Source organism: Dermacentor andersoni, chromosome 2 (assembly GCF_023375885.2).
Source record: "Dermacentor andersoni chromosome 2, qqDerAnde1_hic_scaffold, whole genome shotgun sequence".
NCBI lineage: Eukaryota > Metazoa > Arthropoda > Arachnida > Ixodida > Ixodidae > Dermacentor > Dermacentor andersoni.
This window is the reverse complement of record NC_092815.1, coordinates 27,366,555-27,390,527: the sequence shown is the minus strand read 5'-3', so window position 1 is coordinate 27,390,527 and position 23,973 is coordinate 27,366,555. Positions and strand designations below refer to the sequence as shown.

The 23,973-nt window shown below is 49.2% G+C and overlaps 1 protein-coding gene and 1 long non-coding RNA gene across 3 annotated transcripts in view; one reads left to right on the top strand and one right to left on the bottom strand.

Annotated features, from left to right (window-relative positions):
• Positions 1-23,973, bottom strand: part of LOC126542542 (bone morphogenetic protein 2-like) — a 46,831-nt gene that overhangs the window by 11,378 nt on the left and 11,480 nt on the right. Inside the window, exons 2-7 of one of the 2 annotated variants that reach the window (XM_050189665.3) lie at positions 12,665-12,885; positions 10,477-10,740; positions 6,571-6,771; positions 5,723-5,918; positions 5,146-5,255; positions 4,030-4,154 (exon numbers count right to left, since the gene is read on the bottom strand). In XM_050189665.3, coding sequence (XP_050045622.1) covers positions 4,030-4,154; positions 5,146-5,255; positions 5,723-5,918; positions 6,571-6,771; positions 10,477-10,740; positions 12,665-12,885 — 1,117 coding nt within the window. The remainder of the gene's footprint in view (positions 1-4,029; positions 4,155-5,145; positions 5,256-5,722; positions 5,919-6,570; positions 6,772-10,476; positions 10,741-12,664; positions 12,886-23,973) is intronic. The other variant, XM_050189666.3, reaches the window with a different exon arrangement.
• Positions 829-3,523, top strand: LOC140215911 (uncharacterized). The gene is made up of 2 exons (XR_011892504.1): positions 829-1,120; positions 1,303-3,523. It is a non-coding gene; the product is annotated as an uncharacterized lncRNA (long non-coding RNA).

The following is a 23,973-nucleotide window of genomic DNA, read 5'->3' as shown; positions in this document are numbered from 1 at the left end:
TAAAACTAGTTTCTTGCGCTTCGATGTCTCGCGTTATTTAACTTGGGGTGAAGTTACGTGTTTGCAAGCGGACATGTAAGCCCGGCAGTTGGGTTTCGGTCGTGAGCCATTCGGAACAGGTCTGCATCGAAACGGGAGCTGGATTTTGCTGCGGCTGACAACGGCAATACCGGTGAGTCGTTTAACACCGCTGCTTGAATCGTTATATAATATCCGTGTCATTACCTTCCAGGCGGGCACAAGTTAACGAACTAGATCCTGCATTACATATGGGCAGTGAGGATCTCAGTTGCTGTTTCTTAAATAAACCTTTACTTGCGAGGCTGTCGTTTGGTTTACACACACAACCAGGAAAGAAAGAGCGATATCGGAACGCGCGTCTCATTTTTCATGTTATTGTAGCCGTGGTTGTAGGTGACTGAGTAGCCTTATCAATATACATATTAAACATTTTTTTCGAGTCGGCCGGCAACGTCTTTCGTCCACAAAACCGAATAATCCTTTGGTAAAATAAAGTGAAAGTACAGAATTTAATGTATTAAACAGTTGCAAGCATGATAATTCACCCATATTTCGTACTTGTTGGTTCCAAATGTTCTTGCTGTTCAGATTGGTTTACCGTAGGGCATTCATTTTTGCAGTAGTGAAGCGGTGCATCACGTTCGTGCAGAAAAATAATGCATCAGTTCTAATAGCTTCACGACTTTCATGCATTTGCTTGTGGAACTAGCAGTGTGATCACTTCTAGTGTATAAATGAACCCACAAATGTTCTCATTTGTGACCTTAATAGTACTTGCGCTGTTGACATGCATTGTAGTTAGGCAGACATCAATTTTATGGACAATAGCAATATTTATTTAACATGCTGCTTAAGCACCCTAGAACAGACAGTGTACATTTGCATGTGTTCTGTAGTCGCAAATCATTACAACATATATGTCACACCTTTTTGCATTTTAAAACTTTGCTTTTTCAATTTCTGATTCAGTCAAAATTTCTGTTCCAGACATGCAGTAATGAAGACGGCACCAGTATAAAGCAACACACTCCACGCACTAAACAGAAGCTGCTGCCTGCTACAACAAGGTCATTGTGTGGACATTGGCTACTACTACAAGGTAAACAACACATGGTTCAGAAATAAATATGTTTGATATATGCTGTATTGGCTTGCTGTTTGCAGCAGATATGAATGTTTGTTCATATTTATGGTTCAGTATAATTGGTTCGAACATATAAAACACACATAAATTTGGCTAATCTGTGCTGTATCTCATGTGTCACCGTTTTGCCTCAACAGAGTCTATGCCAAGCACATCTTGGTCATCACAGGAGCTCCTATCTGCGCCAACAGGAAGGGGCTGGAGCCGAATTTGCAAGGCTTTTACACCAAGAACAAAGAAGCACATGCAGAAGAATATGAATGAGATATCAAGTCTGCAGAGGACTGTGTCAAGACTGAAAAGAGCTTCAGCCACCATTCCACCAGCACGGACATTTGGTTGAGTCATCCAGGTAACTCAAAAAGGACTTTCTAGAAATTCTTCGTCTTCAGGTGCACCTGCAACATCTGACCAAGCACGGACGACGCTGGCCAAAAGATTGAGTTCCATCAGTTTGCCCTTAATCAGCTTCCTAGCCATGTTAATTCCGTTTGTGCCAAGTGTAATTTTTCTTCTATAAATGCAAGCTTTCTCATTGCCCATTTTTGTTAGAGGTCATTCATCCTCATCCAAATATAAAGGTCAACCGATTCTTCGCTGATACTTAATACCAGTCACTGTCTAGCAGCCTAACATATCTGTAGCAGTATCTTCTAGTGTATGTTGTCATGCGCAATTCCTCTCCTGAAATAGCTGATGCAGCATCGGCATGCGTCTTGCATTAACCTATGCACATGTGCTATGCACCATTTTACTTTTCTTGATGTTTTTAGCCTTCAATGCTTGCAGAGCAGAGTGGCTTCTCTCTTGAATGCAAGCTTTCTCATTTTCCATATTCCTAGTCTCGTTGATGATTGCTCCTCTTCCTTGATAGCCTGGGTCTTTGTGCAAGCTACAGTGAAGTGATTGATTGCAGAATCTGGTTTTGCTGCCACACTTGGCTGTGGTAACTGTGTTACGTTTCTCAGATGTGGGGGCCTGGTCAGTTGCATTGGTAAGCAGTCCCTCGAGGTAAGCATTTGCTCCTGCAGTCCGCAAAGCGACATAGACTCCCAGTACACACACACCGTAACTGGTGCGCCCTGTTCGTTCTGGCCTGCTGCAGTAATGGGCAAATTGTGCTTGTGGCTTACCTCGGCCATGATTTGCTCAAAACGGAGACCAGCATATGTGCTCACATGGTTCGAAGTGTATGAAGTTGATAGCCGTATGGGTGGAAAGGCCCGCAAGAATGGCTGCCGAAGGTGATGCCCACAAAAGCGACTTGTCCACATTGCGACAAAGTGTGAGCCACACATAGCAGCCCCCGAAAAAAAATAAATGTGCACGTTGGAAAGGAGTTAACGCTAAAATGCCGGGTAGTCCATGTCGCTGTGTTGGTTGCGGCAGCAGATGCCTGCGTCACCTGATTGCTTCGCAATGGAAGTTGCTCATCTTCAACGGCAACTGTTGGTTCAAACAGGTGCGAGACTCTGTCCAATCTGTTTGTACCGCAGGTTGTCGCTCGTTACCAGACCACCACATGTGACAAAGGCAAGCATTATGCCGTAAGATGGTTTGTAGCCAATGTATAATGTATTGTCTGAACCTCATGCGGTGACTGATTGCTGTTTAATCTTGCTGTTATGCCACTTGGTTACGGTCGCAGTTTTATGTTTTTCGAATATTGCGGCCTGGTCGGTTGCACTGGGAAGCAGCCTCTCGTAGTAAGCATTTGATCCTGCAGTCTGCACAGCGACATAGACTCCCAATTTACGCACACCGTGATTCGTGCTCCCCGTTCACCCTTTCCTGCTGCAGCCATGGGCAAATTGTGCCTCTGGCCTTTCTCGGCCGCGATTAGGCATGAACGGAGACCAGCATAAGTGCTTACATGGTCGGACGTGTATGAAGTTGGGTGGAAAGGCCCGTAAAAGTGGCTGATGAAGGTGATGCCCACGAAAGCGACTTGTCCATAGTGAGACAATGTGAGACAGCAAGTGTGAGCCACACATTAGCGGCCCCCGAAAGAAAAGAAACGTGCAGGTTGGAAAGGAGTGAATGGCTAAAATCTGGGGTAGCCCATGTCGCTGTGTAGGCTGCGGTAGCAGATGCCTGCGTCTCCCGATTGCTTCGCAATGCAATTTGGGCATTTTTAACGGCGACTGTCGCTGCAAACAAGTGGCACACTCTGTCCAATATGTTTCCGCTGCTGGTTGTTGCTCGTTAACCTGACCACCACGTGCGACGATGACGGTGAGCCGTTTACGAGCTCGCGTCAATGATTCCAGCGTATCTCGACATGCAAACTTTATTTCTGCTATTGCACGAGAATGTACACTGCTTGTCTTCTGCCAATAAAGTCGCGCGTTCTGTTCACTCACTTGTGGCTTGTTTGTATGGGCGTCAGTAGAGGCTCTTGGCAATTAGAACGCACCACCTACGCGGCAGCGAAGGCATTGAGGCATGCCGCATAGCCTGCAGGGCAAGCACGGCGCGTACCAGCGTACGCGACCGGCAAAAAACGGCCATATTGGATTTTGCTCTAAAAAAAAAATGTGCACTTCCGCTTCCGGTTTGAGCAACGTCATCTGGCGTCCCCCAAAGTAAGTTCCATGCGCTGCCGCTGCTTATTTTCGAACCACGGCGGAAGGTACAGTTCCCTTCTCTAAGTTTGTTCTTTATTCTATGGCCGCGCGTCGCGCGTACGCCGCCGGGCGTTGAACGCCGACTATTCGTCGCATATTCGCTCCATGTATTCTGGCCTTACGCGAGGGGAGGGCGCCGAAGCGTCGCAACAGTGCGGTGCATCGGCCTCGTTTACGCGTCGCAGCTGCGCTGCCGATGCGCTGCCGTCACGTGGCGCATCGCCGGCGATCGCTTACCGCTCTCACGCAGGGGCGCCTGCTTCCTTTTCCGCGGCGCTTGCTGGCGCCGTGACAATGGCACGCGCCGTGGCAGTACGAGTACGTGAACCCCTCCGGGTACAGCACGTTGTCCAGGCCCAGATCTGTACGCATCGAGAATAATTAATTGTTGGGCTAGTTGGTCTCGCATTGCTGATAGGGAAAATTGGTGCAACGAAGGGACGACGCACACAATCTTTGTCGTCTCTTCCTGCGTGCGTCGTGTTTTCGTTGCGCCAATTTTTCTCATCAGCTGCGCGCATCGCGCGCAATCAGTGACGACATCAGACATTGTTGGCCAAGGTATCGGCAACCTCGCTGTGCGAGAAAAAAAGAAAAACTATTATTGAGCGCGAAGAAATGACAAGTACAAGACCAGAGGAGTTAAAGGCACTCGCTCACAACTGTGCATGCGCTCATTCTTATTGGCACAAATGGTAAAATAAAAAATAAAAGAGCTAAATATGAAAACCGTCGGCCTATCTCGTATTCGGAAGTATATGTGAAGCTGAATGCTCCAATTTGGCGACAGCGTATGCGTTTTTTTTTTTAACTCCCTCCACCCCTCTCATATGTTTCCATGGTGCCGCTTCGCACACCTCTATGCGCCTAGATGCGCGTCGCCAAGAAAGTGTCGATGTGGGTGCTTTGCGCGTCCTCCAGCGTGGTTATCGCTAGAAGCGGTCTTGCGATTTACTGCAAAGTCGCATTTTCCTCTTGCAGCCATTTGCTTTCGCCTCCGAGACCTACGTTGTCTGAGACTCAGAGGATGCGTCGAGCAAGCAAGCCTCAATCCACACATTGAGCAGTGTCAAGGACACTGAACATGTCCTTGACAGCTCAATTAGCCTGTGGGCTTCATCTTGGCACTGCGACCATGATTCGACACCAACTTCCACCAACTGCTGCTTTAGAGCATGGCTTTAATTTATTGTGTATTACGGCGACCATAATTACACTCCTATCGGCCGCTAATAAATTTCCATATTAGATTCTGAGAAGGTTTAATTTGATTACATACTCTCCCTCTGAACTGTGCTTTAACAGTCTGGCGGCCGCATTAACAGGGTTGTGTTGTCGCAGCTTATGCCTCACCTGCGAAGGTAACGTCGATACGACGAGGTGCGCATGCGCTGTGCGACCTGTGGTCGTCGTCGTCAGCTATCGCCGCATCCCGAACCTTGCGCCGGCGTCGTCGGTGGGGCCTGCGCACAGCCAGGGAAATGCCGGGATAATTCGTGTATTAGACGCACTACACGTTCAGAGATTAGGCGTTCATGTTATGTTTGAGGGGTGGGTTAAAACACATATTATAAATGTTAAATGAAAGGAAATGGGTTTAGAGTTCTGCACGATTGCTGTCAGCGTCACACTGTTGTTGTTTTGCGTACGGATGTTTGTCGTATGTATACGAGCAGAGCCGGACGCGCAGTTGTAGGGGCACTCACGCGTCTGCTTGCGCCCAAGCAAGGTAAACGTATTTTGCAGGCTAATACGACAACTCTCCTAACTGATGTATATGGGGCAGCCTCTTAGTCTCGTCAGAGGAGTTTCTATAACGATCCCTTTGTTCTTAGGGTGTTTAGGAGGAAAATTTTGAAAATACGTGCCGTGTTTTAGGAAAACCTTGCACTAGGCTAACAATTCAAATGCATTGTTCACTGCAACCGACCTGGCGGCATGGTCGGCCCCTACGAACTGTGGCGAGTCGCTTCCAGGTCCAGCGGCTCCGGGGTCGTGGCGGAGCACCTCTACCACTTGCAGGTCGAGCGTGGGATACGTCTCGTTGTCCAGCAGTGATGACTCGTTGTCCCGCAGTCCCGGATGCAGGCGCATGATGTTCGGGAACGGGGACTCCTGCTGGCCCGCTGCGAACGACAGCAAGCCAAATGTGTGGAATCGGCACTGCAGCTCAAAACGTCAGAAAAAGAAACGCCATCGTGCTTGTCTTGTCGATTGCATGAGATCGACGGAAAGGACATAATTACAACCTTCAAATGGTCGCGCGACAGTACTTCTCCAAAGGGGTGCTGAACAGCGACGCTAAGTCCGCTTAGACATGTACTCTTTAAAAAATTGTGCAGTAGGAAAAGCTTGGTTACTAGCGGAGAGAAAGAAGACCCCTCCTTGAATTTCTCATTGAAAGCTCGGCGCTGGTACGTTAGTGTGGCGTCACTGTTTTCAAAGTGTCATTCACGAATATGAGCCGTTTTGGCGTAGGAAAGGTTCTGGAAACCTGAGGGGTTTGTTCTTTTAGTGCGCAATGCACTTCTTCGTTATCGATAAGCAATAGTCCTGGCCATAGCAGACGCTTTCGAAGCCCATCATGACGTCATGGCGAGCTAGTATCGGAAATTCATGGCGGCGTCGCCACCGGTCTTTCGGCTTATCAAACTTCGGTTAACGTTAAGTGTGGCCGTTTTGCTGTTGCAGAGGCGTACTTTGCTAATGCAGCTGGACTTGCTGTTCCCCTTAATGTCCCTCTAAGCGGTTGCATTGACAGCTTAGGTGCAGGCGTACCTTCCGTCTGAACGCAGCTCATGTTGCGGAAGTAGCGCCCGGGCAACAGCTTCTTTCCGCGAGCGTCGACCACCTCGATGTCGAGGCCGTAGTTCTTGTTCCGAAGCCGGTGCCATCGGCTCACTGCAGACTCCACGTTGAACTCCTCCCAGCCGCGCCGGCCAGAAGAGAGCGTCCGGCTGGCGATCAGCTCTTTCTTCTCTGCGGGGCCCCCAAAAGATAATCGCATAGGTTTAACAAAACAGTATTTTCTAAACAATGTGCCGCTGGGCTAATTGGTGATCTCCAGAACTGAACATCTACGCAGAAGGGACGCCACAAAGAAAACAATAAATTAACAAAAACGTTCAGCAGGCGAGGAATGCCTCCTTGCCTACGCGGTGACGTCTGTGTGTTTACGTTTCAGAGAAGTGCTACATTTGGAGACCACATATAGGAACTGATAGCTATCGCAAGGAATTTTTCTAATGGATAAATGCGGAAATGCTGAAATGCTTCCTGCTCCAAGTACGCCGCGCCGCATTCAAGTGAAAAACGAACGATTCCCTTTCGGGTTGCATCTTTAATCCACGATGTCCTTGAATTTTCTACCAGTTGTCGCATAAAAAAAAAAAAAGAAACACAGCCGGTAAGGGTATTTTCCACTGACCCTGACTACATTGAGGGAAAGTTTTGCATACACTGAACGAAGACAACAAAAAAAAGACACAAAGCGCCGGTCCTGTCGTTTGTGTCCCTCTTCGGTCCTGGTCTTTCGCGCCTTGCCTTTACTCATTCACACAAATACCAGCGCAGAACCCTGACTACTTCGTTACATAAAGGTCGAGGGATGCAAATGCACTTAGAATAAAAAATATAAAGTTCGGTAGCATGTTGCACTCCTGTAATACGCGAAGCCGAAAGCCTGCTGCACACTCGTTCATGCGCCGTCTCGCATCGTCGCGTTGCTGCTTTCGCAGTTCGACTTTTTCAGCTGGTTTTCGACGCTTAGCTGCGGCTTCGCGCGCTCGTATACTGGGGTCAGACTCTCCCCACCGACGTTTCTCTTCAAATTTAGGTTGCATCCTTTCAGCAGGGGATTGAAACGTATTCTGTTCTGTGTGTTGTATGGGTGATTTCAATGAATGTATGCACTGTTCGCTTCACTTTGCTGAGTGCTTATAGCCTTAGCCATAGCATATTTTTGCTTGCTTATGGGGGTATGAGCCATCGAGAAGGTTACGTCTTATTTTTATACCACTCGACTAGACGTCGCGTTTCTGTACGTTGTATACATGACCCTAATGAATGTATGTACTGTACGCTTCACTTTGCTGAGTGCTTGTAGCCTCTGCATTACGAGAGGGATGAGCTATTGCATTTTTTGCCTGCTTAGGGAGTATGAGACATTGCTGATGACGATAGTTTTTGTACCATTGGACAGGATGACGAGCTTTTTTTTTTCAGGGCCATCGGGGGTATGAGCCACTTAAGGCTTTCGCCTTAAAGTGCTTCAGTCACGCTCGCCGCGATTTCTATAGGGCCTACTATTTCAAATTAAAGGCGGCCTTAGTCATGCTAGGCGTGTTGCTTAAAGTTGTTACTGAGGGGATGCCATGTAGTGGCAGCAGTGTGCAACGGAGCGTCGAACGTTCCACCGATCACACTAAACCAATATTCGAACGATAGCAGCGCTGTCCTTAAGAGACAGGCCCAATCACTGGAACGTCTGCCAGGTTGTCTTAGCTGTTTTCACTTGCTTCATTCTATTCTATGCCCCGCGTCGCATGTTCGGCCGCCGCGTCCAATTATCTCTGCCGCACAACGCGCGCGTGATGCGGGAAGCGGTTTCATAGGAGACGCGTTCTTTACGTTTAGCTGGCAGACTGTCACACGAGCCGCCGCGCTCAATTATTTCGTTCATACACAAATGCGCACATCCACGCTGAAAGAAAAAGCTCTTTTTTTTCTGACTCGTATGAAAATCTGCGGACCGGAGAGGTGTTGACCAGACATAAGGAACATGGGGAAACTTCAATCTGTAGGGCAGAAAGTCTTTTTTTTTATATTTTCACGTTGGCTATCGCTTAGCTGTCCTACTTGAATAGACTCTTTCTGATGCGAGACTGTGCTTAGTACAAACAGTCCTGAACCAGTTCTTAATGCCAGTATTTGAAAAGCAATAACGATGAAGCGGCACGACGAATCGAGTGATTGAGCAGTGCATTCTTTCTCCTACTGCTTCGTCGGGTCCTGTCTGTGAGTTTCACTGAAGGTAATGGACGCATAATGACTGTTTTATTGGCTGGCCAACGTTAGGTTCACGGCAAATGGAAAATTCAAGGACTGATTACAGGGTGTGCGTCAGCGCACCGTCTGGTTTTTTTTTTTTTTTTCGAGATTCGACGGGCTTCGTCGCCAGTGTGTCTTGCGTGTGACGGTCGCCTAGATGCATAGCAGCACACTACTTGATGGAATGTCCCTCGCTGAGCGACAAAAGACAATCTGTGCTGCGTAACTGACGCCTTCGCACTGCACTTGCGCACCGCGTCAAGTGTGCACTGTTCCCTCGTGGTTCGCGAACAGCGAGAAGCGCGGTGCCCCAGTCAGTGTTCAAGTTTTGCCACAGGCATTCTGGGCCAGCGGGGAGAAAATTACAATGCTGGGTAAATCTGGTTGTGCAAAATTAACCCCGCCAGGCGAGAGTTAATTATCTTGATTGCAAATTTAGTTTCGCCACGCTTCTTGCATCCTCAGAATCATAAAAAAGCGTACAGCTGCAGAACGAATCTAGAATTCTCACTTCTTGATTTAGCATTGTCAAGTTAGAATGCGAACTTCATGCACGAACTATCTACAGCACCGTCAAATATGAGAATGTGTAGCGGCCACCGACGCCGCTACGCGGGAAGCCTGTAAGGTCGGCGCTAGCAGCCGGCGCCTCGGTGCCGGCTGCGAAAGACGAGGGAAGGGTAGCCGTGCTTGCGGAAATGCGCAAGCACGGCACGAGCAGTTCGGTTCTAGAGAGAAAGAGAGAGAGAAAGGGCAAGGCTTAATGAGACGAAATGCAGAGAGGTCGGCCTGAGGTACATTCTTCTAGCCATGCTACTCTGCGTTGTGGGAAAGGGAAGAAGGGAAGAAAGGGAAGAAAAAGGCGCACGATGGGTGACGATGATGAGGAAAGACGTAAATCATATAGTAAGCAATTTGGACTACTTGAAACCTACAGTCCAGGCCCGTGCTTTAAAAAAAAGAAATCAAGTAAAGCATGGATGGCCTTCAAACTTGATTTAACGTCTGGCCAAGGGCCTAAAATAACGGTTCTAGACGCCTGCTACGTGGTTCTCTTGTTCCGCCGCTACGCTGCGACCCCTCGGTTCCCGACAAGAACATAGACTGTTTACTGCCTAGCACACCTGGAAACACAAAATTAGCCGCTTAAAAAATGAGGATGACGTAAGGCATTGTCCAAAAAACAATGAAATAAATACATCCACTACGTGTGGGCATACTAGCACCGTGAACAAATTTTAGGCGTAACGTTAAGAGGCAGGAAGAGAGCGGTATGTATCGGAGACCAAATGAGGATAGCCGACATTCTAGCTGACATTAAGAGAAAAAAAAAAATGCGCAGGGCAGATAGCCGGTGCAGAGTTACAGAATGAGTGCCAATGGAAGGGAAGCGTAGTTGAGGACGGCGTAAGATTAGGTGAGGTGATGAAATTGGGAAGTTTTCAGGTTCAGGTTGGAATCAGCTCTAGCGCGAGACAAGGGTAACTGGAGATCGCTGACAGACGTCTTCGTCCTGCAGTGAACGTAAAAAAATAGGCCGATGATGCTATATATGTTTGCATGCATGCAAGGGGTTAATGCTGGCGGAACATTTTTCGTGCCAAAGCAGCGCAAGTTGTGGGCCGCTCTTCTCACCGGCCCTCCCCGTCTTGAGGGGCCTGAGGAACTGGAACACGGACACCGTGACGGGGGCCGCCGGGGCGTCGAGCAGGTTGTGCGCGGCGGCCGTGCCGCTCGCTCCGGCCGCGGTCCCGGCACCCGTGCGGTAGAGGCGCAGCTTGGCCGACACCAGCGAGATCTCGGTGCCCGGAGAGGAGCGGGGGAAGCTCACGTCGTAGTGCAGCCGCAGGTGGCCCGGCCTATTCCAGGCCGACGGGTCCGTCTGATTGGGAGTCAAACCTGCGCCGTGCGAACCACGTACGCCAATCACGATGATGGCAATACGTGACGTGCAGGTCCGACACAAGTGCACGGGCGGAATTCGCGTGACTCTTATAGTTCGTAAGAGCTGCTTGCCGTATTGACTGGCCGTCTTCGGTAATGTGTCCGACATGTCGATTGGCTGGCACTTGCTCTCACGATCAGTTCTAGCCCAATGGCTTTTTTTATTTTTGTGTGTATACGTGCCTGTAAGTACTCAGTTCAGCAACTTATTCGTATGCGTACAGCACTGACAGCTTTCTGAAAAAATAGTGCGTAGCCCTCTTCGACAAAATTCGTCGCAGTGAAGCATGTCATGGTTCACCCGCCCAAGTCGCTCAATCGCGACGGCAACATTTTTCGCCTGTATACGCGCCGAAAATGACATCTGCGTTTCCGCAGTGGAACGGCCGTTATTGAGTGTCATTTGAAAGATATCTCGTAAGGACACACCTTCCATGAGTCTCGACATCTTGGTTGTGCGACTATGTGCGACCACAAGGTGTTCAGCTAGTAGCGTTTACCCATTTTATTGAGCGACTTTATGAGCTTTAATATGGTTACACCGTCGAGCAAAAATGAAGAAACCTCAGCAAAGAATGAATGTTCCCGGCGAATGAGTGAATCGTAATGAGAAAATGGTTGGCTTTACGCCTCTTTAATTACAATTGCTTGCGTGGCACATGAGGTTATGTACGTGAGCGCCTGCTTCTTGCATATTCGTTGGGGAGCTCTTGAAGAGATATTTGTTTACGGCTTCTTGATTGGATCGAAGTGCGCCGTTGACGCTTATCTAAAATCGCGTGCTCTTCGGAAGACGGAGCAAGAATAAAGGGAACTGCGCAACTTGATGTTGAGTTAATTAGGGTGGCAAGACAGGAATAGCAAGAGAGAAATTACTGAATTACAGAATAACAGAAAAACATAACCAATAACAGATATTACCGAATAACATTAGAGAAACTATTGGAAAGGACAGCATAACGCGAGTTTTTTAACTTCGTTTTCGTATAGGCCATAACAAATGGGCATAAAAGTAGAGTGAAAATTATTTATTGGCTGTCTGGAGGAAACTATCGGGGGCGGGTACGTTACCCCGTTTTTGGAGCCTGGGGCCTTGCTATCACCTCCACTTTAACACCTTCGCTCAGTCTTTCTTTATTTTTTTTTTGGTCAGGAGCGTGCAAAGTACCTAAGCTGCATTAAGCTTTCGGTTTACCGTGTGCCACCGTCAAAGATGCTGACGTACTGTGAAGCCTATGCCTAAAGCCGCGGCCGTTCACTTCGCACAGTTCCTTTTCACGAAGCGCGGTTGAAAGCGCTGCAATACGGTAGCGCACGAGCGCAGTCACGTGGTTTTATTTCATATTTCGCTCGCGGGGTTTCTTTAAACACGGGAAAAAATCGTCACACAGCATGTACGTTGCCACAAAAAGAAAAAAAAAATGGATCGGTCGTTTTCGAATGCCCTCTACAACTTAACGAAACACACTTGTCCCTAAAGTGAATATTAAAAACTATTACAGAATCGATCTTAGTTAAGTAACTAATTAACGCAATATAAAGAAATACCCTAAGGAGCGCCACATGACTGCAAACCATATGTCGTTGGTTTCATTCAGTTGCGGCTAACCACTTTTTTTTTTTAAATCCTTGATTCAAGTTACGTGAAACACCCTGTTCAACCCCTTACGTAGTACCCCCTAGAGAGGTCTAAGAGATAATAAAGTGAAGACGTGACTGTTGGGTTCTTCATCCAGGATTTCTCTACTTATCATTTTCTTCCCTTTGCCCCCTAAACCTGAGCATAGCACGCCAAAGAGCACAGCATTTCTAGCCGACCTCTTGCCCATCTCTCTTTGTGTACATAGAACAACAAGCGCTCGACAGAGAATGCTCTCACAGGACGGGTAGAAGCTCTGTATGCGCTCCGAGTAGATGGTGCGCGCCGTGGTGATGTCCTGCACGCTGGGCGGTGGACTGCGCACGATCTCCTCGACCAGGCGCAGTGTGCTGTTGTTGAGCGGCGCGGCGCCGAGCGACCCGTTGGCCGGCGGGTTGCGGATGCCCAGCCGGTGCAGGATCTGGGCCCGGATCAGCATCAGCTGCTGCTGCTTCTTCCTGCTTGGGGAGGGCGGAACGGCCACCCACAGTGGCTCGCGTTAACATTGCCTCCGGGGTTGCCGAGGAGCAGAGGCGAGAAAAGCGCTGCACACAACTAAAGGGCAACGGTGACTCACTCTGACGACTGGCAAAGTGTCAAATTTGAATGCTTTCAAATTTCTACATCCCTTCATTAGACCGGAGGAGTTTGATTAACGCTGAAGAAAACGGGGGGCCAAAGTTTATGAATTCTTTTTCTTCTTTCTTTTTTCATTTAGATAGACACCTCGGTGCCGGTACGTCAGTGTGACGTCACGGATTTCAGCTCTCATATTTGAGCCGTTTTAGCACAGGGAAAGCTCTCGAAACTTACTACAGGTTAAGTCTGGTTCCTTTAGAATGTACAGTAGTTCGCCTTCACCACTCGATGAACAATAAGCGAACCCCAGTAGTAGCTGTCAAAATCTATGACGTCACAGTAAGCTGTTGGGGATATTCCGGTTGTCTACCAACCGGGAATTTTCAGGGATTTTGAATAGTCTGGAAATAATGGGGGAGAACTCGGGGATTTGTGCTTCTATCAGGGAAAATGAGCAGTAATATTGTTGAAAGGGAACGAAAATCGCGGTAATCATGGCTCGAGTAACAGAGAGGAATCGTAACGAATCTTCTTTGTCGCCGTGTAGTCCGCTGGAGGAGTTGCCAGTGTACAGTCAACGACGACTATCCGGACGCCCGATAATAAGGACGGCTTCGCGGCACCGCCGCCACGTACACCATAGAATCAATGTATAAGAACGTCTGAAATTTCGGACGCGCGAACCCTTCGCCGTCTGATTTTCCAGACTTTTTGCCGTGACTGCAGGTTTGAAACGGCATTAAAGCCACCACCACCACCGCCGCGCATTTGATTACCTTGCCGCCTCGAACAAACGCTTTCGCACGGAGATCCTGAAGGTCAGCTTTGCCTCAGTACAGTTGTGTTACGTGGTAAAGCATACGCAAAGGTATTGCGGTGAAGCATTACAAGCGTGGGGAAGGGCAATTATCACGGGACCCGGTATGTATTCCTTAATTATTTACGCATGCACCTGCCATCTCCTGTCATAGTACGAGCAACGATATGCTAAATAATTGTACTGGCAGGCCTCCAGAGCTTTTTCGGATGTGCCTGTGGTGATTTGAGCCCTTAAAGGCTGTAAAAGACATGCATAAATTTTTTCGAACTGCCTGATTTTTCGGACATTTTCGCAGCCCTTAGGGAGTCCGGAAATCGGGCGCTGACTGTACAACTGACCAAGAGGATGCTTGAAATGGTCCGTGGGGCGAACGTGTGGCGGATGGAGGACGAGAACACAAAGGACCTACGCATTGAGGAATGAACAGGAAAGGAAGCATGCCGCTGCTTCTTTGAAGGAGCTTGAGCTCAAAAAACAAAGTGTTGACTGACACTGAGGTGCAGGTGTCCCTCATTCAAACCAAAATAAACTCTTTAAAGCAGTGAAACGCAACACTGATGCGTTGTGCGTGGGCTGAGAGTATGTCAGGACAGTTGAGGTTGACCTTCCGGTTGCTGAGAGAGCATCTCGCTTCTGACAACGTCCGGGCCTCACAACAATGAGTTTGCTATCAGTTGATAGAAATAGCTCATATTCGAAAATACTTGCTTCCGTATGCATCTCCTTTTTATTCGTATATAGAGAATGTTCGACTCGATTTGCAAGGGTTTTACCATTTTTTTTCGAAGAGATTTGCTGTGCATTTTACTAACCCCACCCTTCTGTTTTCTTTTTGAATAAAATGAACACTTCAACTTACTATTCAAACTGTATTAAGTCGTTCTTTATTTTTTAACATGCTTACCCCGGAGTGACAGCAGCGGGCAACATAGTGTCAAACCGTCATGACATAAAACGAAGTTCTGTGTCCCTCAAGGAATTTTGCAAAGGCATTCAGGGAAAACCTGGAAAACTCAGGGAATTTGGAAATGTCAACTTGGTAGACACCCTGGATATGGAAGGAAACAATTATCAATACCTGCGAAAGCGTTTGAAAGGTTAGCTATCGAACACCGAGTATTCAGTGGAATATATTGCCAACGAGAGATCTCGAACAGAACAACATCTACGTACGCTTTTTAAGAGAAAGTGACTGCAAAGTTGGCCTCATCTAGAAAGTTGACTTTGCCATAACTAACACAGACTTTCCTGTTCCCTTGAAATAATCAGGGGAAGGCAGCCCTATCGCACGCGCTTGGCAACACGTGTTACGCAGAACTCGTGCTTGCTGGAAGTTGGCTCCCAACTCATGGAAGAGTTTGCAATTCCTGCAACTTGTTTCAGCCGTACATTACGAAGCCAATGCAGCGTTTTAAGCCGGGAGGTCAACCATGTGAAAGTTAATTGCACGAACGTGTGTATAGTGATGTGACTAGGGTGCTCCGAGTCCCATCTTCGAGTTACTTGAATGTATCGGGGTGCGTGAATAGCCACTTCTCACATGATGCCCCCTTGAAGGACTGCCCTCAAGGCTATGGTGCCTCCAAGAATGGCTGCGGAAAAAAAGAAGAACCCGTGAGTTCTACTTTCAAAGGAGCACTGTTCATCGACGTCGATGAAGATTGTTGAGGAAAGCTGCGGCTGCAGTACGCGATCACTTTTCTTCCTCGAGGGGGATGTATCTATTAGAGAAGATGGTCATCGAAACGCTGGACACGTCACAGTTGAAAGACCAGCCTGTCCCGGTGAGCGGCCCGTGCTTCTGAGCACCACCGAAGGTGCCCTGCAACCGCCGCGGGTGGCGCCACTTTCGATGACTTCGGAGGCCGCAGACGCAGAACCGACTGCGTATCGCTAGGTCATTACTACAATTCGTTACATAATTGTTGCCGTCCGCGTGGTGCTCAACGATATTAACAATCCGCAAGCGCAAAGTGCGCTACAAGGCACACGTGGCGTCCGTGGCGTCCTATGGGCATGCACGTAGTCCGTGTGCGCGTCTTTTGACAGCGCAGTGTGGTTCTCTCTGCGCGCTCAATTTCCGACAAGACCCCTTTTTTCGCTCGCATCTTTTTTCACTATTTCCGTCAGCGTATAGTATGGCAAAGCGACTGTTTTAGGGAGCCTTTGAAATTGCGTCCCCAAGCGGCTTTGCGTAACCGAAAAAAGAATCTAAATTCCTTTGTACGCCTTTTGCTTTCTTTTGTACTCTCTTTGCATGCACTCTTTAGTATACGCCTGGCCGATAGCGTTCCCTAATTTTGGATGCTCTATTCCTTTAAAAAACTTCTTGTTTTGGTTCGCTACTCCTTCTCCCCTCGACATCATCAACATCAACATCCCCGTCTCTCGCTCATACATACGCACGCACACAGATAATAAACAGCAAGCACCGTAACCACTAGGTTCACACGAGCACCTACATGTAAATGAAACGCAGACAGCGCTCTTTCATTAAAGGCAACATGTCGAGAATATACTCATCTTTATAGAGCGCGCTGCGAGTAGTAAATGTCCGTATACGCCTTTCATCAAATATACCGGGGCGTACCTAGTAGAAAAGCGTTACATTTAGGGACATGTTCGCACATGCTGAGGAGATGTTGATGGGTTAGCTGTTCGGTCATTGTTGTTGTGGTCTTGTAGACACACGGGTGAACACCGAGAGACAACACGCTCGTGTTTGTTTCTTTTAGTGTTCGCGCACATGTGTCGACGAGTTCTCTGCCAATGTCCCTACAGTTATTAGCACTGATATTCATACGCGTAATTGCCCGCGTGAGTGCGTCATGGTGAGCAAAAGGCGCTGGACGTTCTGCGTAACGACGGTGCAACATCCGTGAAATGCGGAGCGTAAAACTCTTCCAGATAAATTAGTTGCACTACGGCCTGTTTCATGCATGTTACATTGCGCAACGTTCGTTGTGTATCTCAAGTTCGTTTAGCCACATTTCATTTTTTTTTTTTTTTTTTTTGCTGATGAGTCAAGCATTCAAACGCATTGCGCTAGCGTCCAGATTTAGAACTCTCGGTTTATGTTCAAGGCGGACTGGTCACGCCCCAGCATACGCGCTAGCTTTAAGAGCCGAGATGCGACGGCGCGCTTCTATGACGGCCCGTTCTCTCCAACTGCGCCTTGCCCTCGTAGCATCCCTGACGCTACGACGCACACTCATCGCGGTGGTATGTACTATGTAAACGCAAGAATGGATAAATAGGCAAAAGGATTGTTTATCCGGAGGTTCCGGGGACCCCCCGGATCAGGTCCACGGGTGGTCTTTCAATTAATTTACGGTGCCGTCACTGCGCCCCGCGTCTTTCCGTGCCGTCTTCATTTCTCTTCCCCAAGCAGTCCCTCCGCGGTCGTCGTCGAATGAATGAGCGCCGATTCACGAACTGAGCGGAAACCGAAGTGCCGAAACCACCGCGCCGCTCTCCAGTTCCGCGCCAGGCTCGCGCGGGCGGCCGGCGGCGCGAAATCTGAAACACGCGTTGTCTTCTCCTCTGCGACCGGTCGGTCTGATGACGTCAATGAGACGTCACCGCCAGACCACGAGGAAAGAAAGACGCCGACGTCCCGACGCTCGCCGCACCGACGCTTTTCCTTTGCGACGCGCACGCTGCCGCCGTCTTCGCAACGCCTTTGACACGGGATATTCTGCGCACTTCCTTCGCGGATTGATGGTCCTCCTCCTGTCGCTTTCCCAAGTTGGAGCAGCCGACTTGCTAGTTCGCCGGCGGCATATTTTTCTCCCGGCTTTGACGGCATCTGGGAGTCATTTCGCGTGGTCGCCATAGCGGGCCCGGCGTTTGCGGGACCTCATCTGCTCCGCAGCCGAGACCATGTTGCAGACGGGCTTACGCGGATTTTCGAGACGTGGGCTGAGGGCCGAATTTAAGCTACGGACTAAGGGGGCTGTAGCCAGTGTTGCCAGACTGGGCAACTTAGATTCTTCTTTGGCTGTGTTTAGACGAGTTGGCCATGTGACTATTAGGGCTACATTTTTGTGGGGACCAAGCATCGTAAAAAAGCATGTTTCAAGGTTCGCGGTACGTTCGACCAGCTGTAGGTGCATCCTTTTTCTGTTTGTTTCACATCTGCGTCCATCGCATGACACGACGTACAGGGTTCGATTTCTGCGTCCACCTGTCGCAAAGGGAAGAGCACCAAACCTTCAAAGTCTGATATGAGGGACACCGTATTGTACAGCTTCAGATAATTTTATAACTTTAAAACTGTATTTGATATTTTTTATTCGTGCGTTTTACCTTTTGTAGTCAACCCCTTTACTTGGGTGTGTGATTGATGCTTGCATATGTGATATTTTTTTACTTTCCCTCATATTTTTATTTTACATAACGGTGGTCTACCCTACCAGGACATCGTCTACCGTCAGACCAAAACGAAATGATAAAAAAGAAGATATTACAACATTCTAGAACATTACAAGAAAAACAGGAGAGAATATCCGCCACCACACATCAAGCTTAACAAAGAAGTAGCCGTCATACTACGCCGACTTCAGATGGGCAATTACCTCCACGGCACTCTGCTACATGCGACGTACCCCTCAACATTTGCAAGAGACCGCCAATTCCGCAATACACCAAACACCCTTTACCACATGGTCTGGGAATGCAAAAGGAACCCGCGAAAACACCTATCCAAGCACCAACAGGAGACCAGTGGGAGGCCCAGCTCACAAGCCCGAGACCTGAGGACCAGCTACGGCTGGTGAACAGGCCCATAATAAATCAACTTTATTCACTCATTCTCTGCTGTGCGCTAGTCTAGTCAAACACGTGGTTTAACCGCGTATCTGATACTTTCAGTTAGCACTTTTACTTGCAAATAAAAAAAAAGCGTTACTAGTTTGTTTCCATGACTCGTTCTTTTTTGCATATTGCGCTATAGTAGAAATGACGGCTACATTTTGGCTACAAGCTAGTGAGGCCCGACTGCATGGGTGGCTACTTTTGGGGCCATAGTATCCGTCTGTTTTGGTTATGTCACTCTGCGCCATCTTGCAACACTGGCTGCAGCCCCAGGCCTTCGACTGCCAGGGGGCCCCATGAAAAATGTTTCATCGATGGGCCTTTCAACAATTTTAAAGGGTCCTTTACCAGGGCCCTGTCCGAAACTGTGACTGTACGATAGAAGTTGTGAAGCGTCGCGCGGCGTTCTTCCACAAGTACTCTTTAAGATGGTTCAGCAGTCGCCGAAGTAGGATCAAAGAAAGCGTCGTGCGAACAGGCGAACGGCCCTTCGTGCACAGAGACTGTTGCTCGACCAGCGCTCGCAAGTGGCCTTCCTCTCTTGCCGTTTCCCGTATGAGAGATGAGGTTTCACCTCCTCCTACATGTGCTTTCTGGTATTCGCCTAGATTTTATGCCACCTATTCAGAGAAATTTAAAGTGTCTATGCTAACTAAAACATTTGTTGCTTTACTGCACATGGTTCTATTTTCCCGAGTGATGGAGATGGAGCAGTTGGCGGATTTGTGACTTCACGGTTAGCGATGTGTGCCGATAACCTTACGTTATCGTGCACTTAAGATCGTATGTCTCTTGATTTCAGAAAGTTGGCCCCTTATGTTGAAGCGGAGTTAAGCATGTGTGCTTATGGATACGGTCAACCATGTTTCATGTCGGAATCCCAACCTATTTCACTTCTGCATTTCATACATAAAGGACATGCAATGAGCGGAAGCGAAAATCCTTTTCGAAGGACATTTTGTGGTGTGCCCCTATACCGTATCTTCCAATGCCGCTTGACAATGCTCTAACCCCGGAATGAAGAAAGCCTTTAAAATAAACTTCAATTTCTATGGTAGGTGAAGCGGGTGGCTTCTGAAAGACCTCACTCAAGCGCAGCTTAAGGAGCAGCCGCGATTGGCCCCAGTATGCCAGCGCTTCAGCGAATAGACTCGTGTTCGCCATGGCAACCTGATGTGATACTATTTTATGACTTTGTATGACGTGCTTTGGCATTCCACGGGAAACTGGACTAAGTGTAATACGGTACCTCGTACATGCACGCCACTGCAGTCTCAGACGATGCACCACCGACAGCTCCCTCAGCCGCCCATAGAAGAGCGCCATGCGTTTGATGAATCACCAGGGATCAGGGCTTTGTCAAGTTGCTCACGCAACATTTTTTCTTGATCTCCTTTTCATATGTATGTTTGTGGATAAGCAACCAGCCAAACAAACAGAGTGAACGATCGAATTGCAGCAGGACTGTTCTCGTTCGTCCATAGACGATGCAATCGCCCATTAGCACACAGGATAGGTCTTTCGAACACGCTGCACCGTTTCGGTAGCGTGACGTGCGCGCGCGCACCTCCTCTTGTTTGCACCGCGCAGCGGGAAACCGATGGCGGCAGAATCGTTTTCGCAAGAAGCGCTCGCAGTACGCACTTGGCCCTGGCTTCAGTACTGCTCCTGTAGGTGAGGCGACAAATATAGACCTCCCCGGTCAGGCGTGGCGTTGTGCTCGTTCCTTCGAAGACTTGGCAGCCGTGCGAGTATAGTGCATATGGGGGGGGGGGGGGGGGTGCGCCTGCTTCCGTCTCATTTTGCGAGTGCGCTTTTCTTCCACTGTGTCTGTGTGCGCCGCGGCTGGAGTTGAGACTTCTCTCGAAAAAGCCCATTTTAGCGACGCGCGTGTCCTCGGCGACAACCGCCGCCGCGGACACGCGGCAGTAAAAACCCGGTTCACTCGGCGGTTCGCGGGTGACGTGCTCAGCGGGGGCCGTGGTGGGGGCGACTGGGGTGCTAAGAGTATGCGCACTATGCACGCGTGAGCCACGATGGTCGTGTCGTATGCTGTAGGTTCTGCTCGGTGAGCGTGGGTCCCCCAGAGGGGACTGCTTTCGGATTGCTTGGAGTCGCAATAAGTGACCTTCGAGTCTCGAGCGCGGTGTCAGTGAAGTAAATAAAGAAGATGTCACATTTGCCAACCCTGCGTGTTGTTTTAGCCTTGGAATATTGTGGCGCATGTCAGCCCTTGGATGATTAGCCAAGAAACGGGAATACATATGGGATCCGTCGTGTGACCGAAGTAGACGCTGACAAAATAAAGAAAGAACGAAAAGAATAAAAGCAAGGTGAGATATGTACGTGGATATCGTCCCGTTAGCAACTCCGTCCTTCTTTAGCATGACGCGAACCAGCTGTCACTTTTGTTTTTGTTCCCTCAAAACTAAGACGTGTGGGTACCGACGAAAGGGTACCACGCTCTCTCCTTTGCTTTTATCTATGCTCTTTCCATGGACGATGGCGAATAATACAAGGCGGCGTACTGCCCTTATTCCGCTCAACGCTTTCTCTGTGAACGATTGGGGTTGCTTCGAGAAGAACCTGAGGAACAGAGAGTAATTTAGGATTGTTGATGTTGCCGCAGATGATCATTTGAAAGCCTGATAAGCGTCATTCATGGGCATCCCAGAGCACAGAGCCACTCGCAAATGTTGAATGGCACACGGCCTCTCAGCAGGATATCACGCGGGAACAGTGATGTTTCCGAGCAGTACATTATGGGACCACCTGGTCCGAGTCACTTCATCGTCCGCGCTATGATACAGAACGTTTGTACTGTACGTTGAAATTCTCGCGTGCCCAGTCGGCTGTCGTATATTCGTGAACTCGCTTTTGGGGTTGGAGGACAGAATTAGGCACCGTAGTTATACTACCCAAGCATGTATCATTACTCTACGCTCTCCGGGAAGGTCTCGCTTTGCCTGACCTTCCGGTAAGGGTCCTTATTCCAGCGGCTCACAGACCACAGCAGGGAGGTTGCTTGTACGACCGTAGAGCATGACCTTTATCTGTTTCCAAGGGGTTGTCAGCACCAGTAGGTGGCGTCATCCATACAGCTCCTGGCCTCGCGTGTGTTGACACCGCAGCGGTCGCGTATACGCAACAAGCAGGAGAAGAAGAGGGCGCACACGACAGCACTTCCGTCTCCCTCCGCGTCTGCCCGTTCTGTCCCAACTCCACAGCGCATGACCGAGGCCGGTGTTGTAAACAGTAAACAGGTCTACGGGGCAAGTCCAGTCTGGCGCGGCAGCTTCGGCGAGGCGCCGCTGATGGATGCAACCGCAGGGGCAAACGACTGCAACAGCAGCAGGTGAGCCACGCGCGCCCGTCCAGAGGCGCCCTCCTAGCAGTTCTTGGCCCCGAGCCAGCCGGAGCCGGTCGTGTTGTAACGGAACGAGCCTCTCCGGGGCATCTCGTTTGTCGCTTTCCCAGTCGCCGTCTAGACAGCACGACGCCCTCCCGGCGACCGCGTGCAGCAGTTGTCGGCCGCTTTCGGCAAGGGGGGGGGGGGGGGGGGGTTGCGCCTTTTATTTTCAGAGCTGTCACGCTCCCATCTGTCTGCGGAAGTTTTCGCGGCTCTTCATTGGCCCGACGCGTGACGTAACGCGCCCGTGTGACGTGTCCTGTTCCTCTAGTCGGCGGCGTCTGGGTCCGAAGGCTGTCCCTTGTCGAGCTGCCGCATGCGCGCATCAGACGCCGTTGCTCAACGCCTCGTTAGTGGGCGGTTTGTTTTGCGCCCCTTTGTGGCACGCGTGCGTTTCCCACCCCTCTCTCTTTAACGGGGTAGGCGGCGGGTCGTGTCGCCAGATCAGGGAGCGCGCCTGTTAGCGCGCACTGCAGACGCCCAGGGAAGAGCTCTTGCCACGCCTTCGAGCAGTGCTTGAAGGCGCCGCTCCGCAGCCCTGGACTGGAGCAGCGCTGAGTGCGTGTGTTTAATGAAATCGGAGTGGCTGCGAGCGTGGAAGAAAACGACACGGAAGGGAATACTGTTCTAGAAATGAAAAGCTGTCGCACTTTGAGCATAGGAGAGGCGAGGGTACGAACTACCATCTCACCGACATTCTACCACTGGCAGAATTTTGTTCTAAGGCAAGATGTAAGCCTCTCGTAGTGCTCAAATGGAAATGGTGGATGAGCGAAATGCGTGATTTTCTTTTTCTTCGTAGATTGATTACTTGCAAAGTTACCTTTATGTCAGAGCTTTCTCGAACAAAGTGATTACGCAGCAACTGCGGGCGCAAATATACTAAATCCCGTGTTGCGAGTGTCACAGCGCCGGAAAAGAGTGGGAGACGAAAAATATCCGATTTCGACCCGTCTCAACGTCTTACTCACATTTCTAGTGCTGTCACGTGATTTCCGGTGTAAAATGAAACCTGGCGGCAATAAGTCATTGGCCTCCTATCTAGAATATCATAAAGCCGAGCGGGGGAAAATGAAACCACAAAAGAACGGTCCAGATGTTGGACATATTTGGTGGTTAATTCGTTTTTCAGGCACCCATTTAAACACGATGACATTCTAACTCTTCGAAACTTGTGGATGATATTCTCCTGATGACCACGGGACGCGCGACACAGACTTAAGAACGTTTAAAAAAAAAAAAAAGTTCCAGGGATGTCGGTTACTCCGGCGTCCCTGGAACTCCTGTTCTGTGAGAGCAGCGGTTTCTCACAGCGGACACGGCCACCTTCTGAAGAACAACTTTTCGAAGCGCACGTCATATTTGTAACCTACAGTATGGCCTGCTGTGGCCCCCGAATTACATGCACAGAGGCCACCAGTCTCAGAGTCTGCGTGACGCTCTAAACTCCTCATGAAGTGCCAAGTTCGAGTGTTACGCGGTTGATCACAGAATATCGCAGCTAGTTGGCACCAGCTTTCGCGCAGAATGCGAACTGCGATCAGAGTATTTTTGAAGAGTTCCCCGAAGTACGGTATATATATGTCCCAAAATAATATGGCACCTATGCAGCATATAAAATAAGTGGATTTGGGTACCTCGCACAGTTGAAGCTAAATAAGCTGGAGACGACGAGGTGGCCACTAATAAACCGGAGACGATGAGGTGGTCTGACGACGACAACACGCGACAGTTATTGCGAAACGAAAAGACTCAGCGCAGCAAATTCAGTTTGGAGCGTTTAATTGCTGTCACACTAAAAAGAGGCATTGTAGCGCCTTTAGGATTTGAACTATGTCGAACTTGGGAATTTGCACATTTACACCTTCCGCTGTCGCGAGAAACGAGGGGTTGAGGATTGGTGAGAACATGTTTGATGGATGCATA